Source organism: Protobothrops mucrosquamatus, unplaced genomic scaffold, assembly GCF_001527695.2.
Source record: "Protobothrops mucrosquamatus isolate PMUCROS unplaced genomic scaffold, P.Mucros_1.0 scaffold3439, whole genome shotgun sequence".
NCBI classification, from domain to species: domain Eukaryota; kingdom Metazoa; phylum Chordata; class Lepidosauria; order Squamata; family Viperidae; genus Protobothrops; species Protobothrops mucrosquamatus.
The window spans coordinates 28,466-34,892 of record NW_015389418.1 but is presented as its reverse complement, the minus strand read 5'-3'; the positions used below and the strand labels follow the sequence as shown (position 1 = coordinate 34,892).

The window sequence follows — 6,427 nt, the reverse complement described above, 5'->3', positions numbered from 1 at the left end:
ATCATTGACCAACGCGACCAATGCCGTTTCCGTGCTGTGCCCCGGCCTGAAGCCCGACTGGTATGGGTCTAGATAGACAGTTTCATCCAGGTGCCGGGGGAATTGCTGAGCAACCACACTCTCAACAACCTTCGCCGCAAAGCGAAGGTTGGAGACCGGGCGATAGTTAGCCAACTCATCTGGGTTCAGGGAAGGCTTCATCACTTCTGGAGGCAGGTTGTTCCACTGGTTAATTGTTCTGTCAGGAAGTTTCTCCTTAGTTCTAAGTTGCTTCTCTCCTTGATTAGTTTCCATCCGTTGCTTCTTGTCCTGCCTTCAGGCGCTTTGGAAAATAGCTTGACTCCCTCTTCTTTGTGGCAGCCCCTGAGATATTGAAACACTGCTATCATGTCACCCCTTGTCCTTCTCTTCATTAAACTAGACATACCCAATTCCAGCAACCGTTCCTTATATGCTTTAGCCTCCAGTCCCCTAATCATCTTTGTTGCTCTTCTCTGTACTCTTTCTAGAGTCTTGGTGAAAGCTATACAGGTAGTCCTTGATTTACAACAATTTATTTAGTGACCTTTCAAAGTTACAACAGCACTGAGAAAAGTGTCTTATGACCATTTTTCACACTTATGACCGTTGCAGCATCCCCATGATCACGTGATTTACATTTGGATGCTTGGCAAATGACTCATATTTACGACGGTTGCAGTGTCCCGGAGTCATGTGATCACCTTTTGCAAACTTCTGACAACCAAAGTCAATGGGGAAACCAGATTCACTTAATAACTGTGTTACTAACTTAACAACTGCAGTGATTCCCTTAACAACTGTGGCAAGAAAAGTCATAATATGGGGCAAAACTCAATTTACAAATGTCTCACTTAACAATGGAAATTTTGGGCTCAATTGTGGTCATACGTTGAGGGCCACCCGTAGTGGATTGAACTGGAATGATATCTGTTAAGTGGAAAAATAATGGAATTTTCCAGAAAAAAAAAGTATTGCAGTTGAGAATTGATTTATTTATATTTCCTATTTCTCCCTATCTCCCTCAGTGAATTTACTATAGTCCCAGAATAAAAGTTTCATCTTAAAAAAAGTTGTCTGTTTAGATCATCTAAAAAAATAAATAAATAAAGGGCTTTTCTTTTGGAAAGCTTATTATATTTCCATGCATCTGTGAACATAACATTACAGTAGGCAATATTGTATCTTTGTTTCTTTCAAGCTTTCCCCAAGCTGTGATTTAGGAGTTGATAACCACATATTCTGAATTTTGAGTCAATAATGCATGCTTGTTCATATGAGGCTTNTAGTAATAGTAATAGTAATAGTAATAGTAATAGTAATAGTAATAGTAATAGTAATAATAAAGTTGGAAGGGACCTTGGGGGTCATCGAGTCCAACCCCCTGCTCAGGCAGGAAACCCTACACCATTTTAATGGTGAATTCCGCTATTTTATTTCCTCATATTTCTTATGAGGTGGAACAAGGTTTTGGGAAGCCCATTTCTATCAGGTATATCAGAGAAATGTCCTCCTTTCACAAGCAGCTTTGATTTACTCTAATCTGGTGTTCCTTTGTGTGACCGGAAATTAACCACGGACCTAAAACTTGCTGGTGGTTGTGTTTTCCAAAATCTGAAATATATAACCCCAACTGAATGAACATCTGAAGGTGCACAAAAAGTCTTTCGCTGTTGAAGAACCCTTTCTTTGCCTACCTGGGATATGGATGAAAATCTTTGAGGTTGAGCAAATCTTCCAAGAAACATTAATCACCAGTTTATAGGTTTTCCCACTGGTTGAAAATTATCCAGTAAAACGAAAATGAACAACTGTGAGCTATTGAATTTTATATTGCTGGACAGAAAATCTCTGCATCTCTCCGTCTTTCTAATTCATATGCAATTGGAGAAAAGAGAAATGACCCTAGAAATTGCTTTAAAGGAGTAGAGCATTTCCAGCGACCTCTTTGTGGAGTGAAATATCTGATATTATTTAGTGATGAAGAGACTGAGGTGTTTGTGGGGTGTTGTGTGTGTGTGTGTATGGGTGAATATCTTGCTTTTGATTATTCTGTAATCAACCCATCTCTCTACCCTTCCTTAATTCCAAGCAATTCCAAGGGAAAGCATTAGGATTTAAATAAAGATAGTCCTTGTGTCAACGCTAGTAACATTGGATGTTTTTGCATTGACAGCAGATGGAAATGTAACCATCCTTTTCCTTTTGATTTTAGAGTTAGATGATTCTGGGAGGGGGGATGTGAACGAGAGTCCAGCTAGACATAACAACACTGAACCTAGCATGAGAAACAAGGTTATTGTAACCAGAGCTGATAAGGAATTGGGGGCTGGAGAACTGGAGAGGAAGCCCACGCTTCAAGCTAATTCGAGAATGTGATTTGTGACTGTTAATTGGAGGAGGGAATTGTGCTTTGATACTATGTGCTCAGGGGAGGGGAATTCAGTTTTTGGCTTTGATTATGCAGTGCCAATGTTATGCAACTCAAAGTAAAGATTCTTTAAGGTAAACAATGCCTCGGAGTTCTTTTGAAGAGTTTCATCTGTCGGAACCATGACACCTTGACTTACAACCTTTCATTTAATGACTGCTTGATGTTACGACACTCCCCAAAAAAAGTGACTTATGTCCCATCCTCACATTTACAACCAAGGTCATGTGATAAACATTTGGGCACTTGGCAACCGGCGTGTATTTAAAACAGTGGCAGGCTCCTGGGGTCCTGGGATTGCCATTTATGACCTTCCAGCAGGCTTCTGACAAGCAAAGTCAATGGGGGGGAAGCCATGCTTGATTAACAACTCCACAATTCACTTAACAATTGCAGTGATTTGCTTAAGAACCGTGGCAAAAAAGGTTGTAAAATTGGACATGACCCGCTTAACAACTGCCTTGCTTAGCAACAGAAATTCTGGTCCCAAATGTGGTTTTAAGTCAAGGACCAACCTCTCTCCTCCCCCACCACTCTTCCAACACAATGATCCTTTTTCTCCCTCTGTACACAATACTTTAACTACTTACTTTCTCGTTGTCTCCCTCTTCCTAGCAGATTAACTAGTGGCTTGGATGGACTGCAGATCCAGAATGAACGCACACGCTCCATATTGCTCTTCACAAATGTTACCGCTCGACATTATGGAAATTACACCTGCCTGGCTTCTAACAGTCTGGGCTCCTACAATGTCAGCTTGCGGCTTATCAGTGAGTCTTTCCTTCTCCCTCTCTTCTCATGCTTTGCAGACTCCTGGGGCTTATCGTAGATCTTGCACCATCTACAGTACCTTTTAGAAGCCAGAGCTCCTTGTAGTACCTGGAGACAACTTCACCTAGAGGTTGTCCTCTGGATAGATTTGTCTGTGGAGGTTCTCAGTCCTCCAGGTTGTGGTTGCCCCAAAGGGGCTTTTTCAAAATTGGACTTCGTTTTTCCTTGAAGACATTTCTCTTCTCATCCAAGAAGCTTCTTCAGTTCGCTTCTCATCCAGGAAGCTTCTGAAGTTCTGAAGCAAAGTCCAATGGCCTTTTGAAAAAGCACCTTCAGAACTCTGGACAAATTGTTGATTTTTCAAGCAGAGGGTATGGGAGAACAGCCAGAAGGTGGGGGAAATTCGGCATGTTTTCACACAGGAAAAAAACACACCAGTGTATCCAAGGAATCTAAGCGTGGCCTTGTAGTAAAAACCTGTTGAAAGAATAGACAGTATCAGGGCAAGGTGTACGAAGCACTTAATTTTAAGACTGTTCTAAGGATGCTGCAAGGATCTGCATCAGATTCTAAGTTGCATCAGATTGTTCTGTCTTTGCTGCTCTCCGTGATTGGTTGTTCTTTGAGTTCTAGCTCAGAGAACACTCAGCCTCCCCTTTCATTGGTCCATTTCCTCACCTGTTGGAACCCTTGATGATGTCTCTTGGGAGTTCTGATCCTGCAACTCATAAATGGACTTCACTCTCCTTTTTGCCCTCATCCTTTAGCCCACAAGTAGATTTTTAGGGCTCCCTGGACTGTGGTGGCAGCAGTGGTTAGTATGCAGCATTGCAGGCTGACTCTGCTGACTGCCAGCAGTTCAATCCTGACTGGCTCGAAGTTGACTCAGCCTTCCATCCTTCCCAGGTTGGTAAAATGAGGACCCAGATTGTTGGGGGAAATAGGCCAATGTTGTAAACCGCTCAGAAAGTTCTATGAAGCAGGGGTCGCCAATCCCTGGTCCGTGGACCAGCACCGGGCTGTGGCATGCCATGCAAACAAGTAAAGCCCCATCGGTGGGGAGCTGGTAGCATACGAAACCGTGCCCCCTCCAGTCCACGGAAAAACCTCTCTCCAAGGAACCAGTCCCTGGTGCCCAAAAGGTTGGGGGCTGCTGCTGTAAAGCCCTGTGGAGTGGTGTATATATCTAAGTGCTATTGCTATTCCCTAGCTCAGGGGTGTCAAACTCAATTTCATAGAGGGCCACATCAGCATTGCCGTTGCCCTCAGGGGGCTGGGTGGGTGTGGCCAGGGTGGGTGCGGCCTACTGGGTGGGTGTGGATGGAGTGGGTGTGGCTTACTGGGTGGGTGTGGCCAGCTCTACACAGTTTGCATCAAGGGCGCCTGTGGGGGCCTGGGCGGGAGTGGGACGGATCTGAGGGTCTCTGGCGGAAGGGGGTGGGACCGGGGCAAGCGCTAAGGCATGGTCCATTTCTTCATTCCTCACAAAGTGTGACACCTCCCCAGCATGCACCCAGGGGGCGAGGCCGACACGGCAGGGGCTGGTTCCTCGCTGTTTCCAGACGGCCTTGTGGAGCTAAGACTGAATGTGTTTCAGCATAGATGGCCACCACAAAATTGTACATTGGCCCCCGGCCGATCTGGGCCAGGGCCAAGGCAGAGGGGGCCATTCCCTCACTGTTTCCAGGATGGCTTCATGGGCCACATGAAACCACTTCGCGGGCCGCATCCGGCCCCCGGGCCTTGTGTTTGACATGTCTGCCCTAGCTACTCACTGAAACCAGAACACCAACAATGGCAACCTCTTTTTTTCTTTCTTTTTTTTCTCCTCCCAGGACCGGGTTCTCTGGACAATGTAGCGGTGGCCAGCACAGAACCTCCTGTCCTCTTGGGTCTGCTGTCGTCTGTTTTTGTGACTCTGTTATTTAAGATTTAGGGCACCTGGGAAACGATGCAGAACAAGGCAACGGAAACAGGTGAAAAGGGAAAGGATCCAAGAGAGGGGGAGAAAGGGAGACGAAGACATCTCTACTTTCTGGAAGAAAAAAAAATGACGAAAGAAAGAGGGGGAGAGAGAGAGAGAGAGAGAGAGAGAGAGAGAGAGAGAAATGAAATTTTATCAAGAACCCATCACTGTGAGGGATAGAAGAAAACAAACAAAACGACAACAAACAAAAAAATATGCATTTGTTTCTACCGCCATTTCTCTTCACCCTTCATCTCAGACACTTCCGGTTGAACTACTTGTGGTTTAACACAACTGCAAAGACACAGGGCTCTAACAGTTGATGGCAACGCATCAGTCCCCCTTCCCCTCAACCTCTGCGGTTTAATAGAGAGATCTCCTCCTCTTCTTTGGGCCAGTTGGCCTTCTGAATGCACGGAACCTGGAATGTTGATTCCACAAAGGTTTTTTTTAAAAAAATTGTTATCGCTATTATTATGATTATTAATTTCCTTTGGGGTTTTTCTTTTTTTTTCTTTTTTGCTCCTTTTTTTTCTGGTGGAAACTTCTCACCAGAAAAAGGCTACATTTGAGAGGTTCCTTTTTGTTATTTACTAGGTTGAGAATCTTGACATTCAATTAACCAGGTTATTTCAGGGGGTGTGGGCCAGTTGAGCAGCCAAGGACCATGCAGAGACTCCATCATCTTGGTAGGTCTCGTAGCCTGGGCTTCGAAGCTGTCCTTGTCGGTGTCGTCACGAGACATATTGGCATCAATTCAACTCACCGCGTGAAAGTGGTCCAACGTACTGCCCTTGGGCCCCGTCTCAGCGACCCACAAGATCCTCTTTGCTGCCATCTCAGCGTCTTTGGAAGAAAGATGAAAGACATCTGAATTTTTCAGGCATGGCATTTAAGCTATTGGGGTAAGAATGGCTTCTGCCAATGATTATTAGAGGTAACTGTTCTGTTGTCTAGAGACAAAGACTGAAAAATAGAAACGTGTGGTCTGGCTCATTGATCATCCTGGAAATTTCCTTGCTTTTTACCTTTGGGGTGGGGTATATTATTCGCTGGAAAACCGTGGCTTGGGACATCTGCCAGCTCTTTAATTCACTTCTGTTTTCTTTTGCACTTTTCACAAAACCTTTTCCCTCCTCCCGACAAGTCATGTCACCCCTTCACACAACTGCCTGACTTAACAGCTTCTCTCTCGGTGATAGGTTTCTTAACAAAAGGACCGTGGCCTGAATTTTTTTTTT

The 6,427-nt window shown here is 44.6% G+C and overlaps 1 protein-coding gene across 1 annotated transcript in view; it reads left to right on the top strand.

Moving 5' to 3' along the window:
• The window catches only part of IGLON5 (IgLON family member 5), a gene marked incomplete at its 5' end in the record, with an annotated part of 31,402 nt that extends 26,246 nt beyond the window's left edge, over positions 1–5,156 (top strand). Inside the window, 2 exons of the mRNA XM_015827010.2 lie at positions 3,068–3,219; positions 5,056–5,156. Of these exons, the coding sequence (XP_015682496.2) occupies positions 3,068–3,219; positions 5,056–5,156 (253 nt within the window). The remainder of the gene's footprint in view (positions 1–3,067; positions 3,220–5,055) is intronic.
• Positions 5,157–6,427: the final 1,271 nt, after the last annotated feature.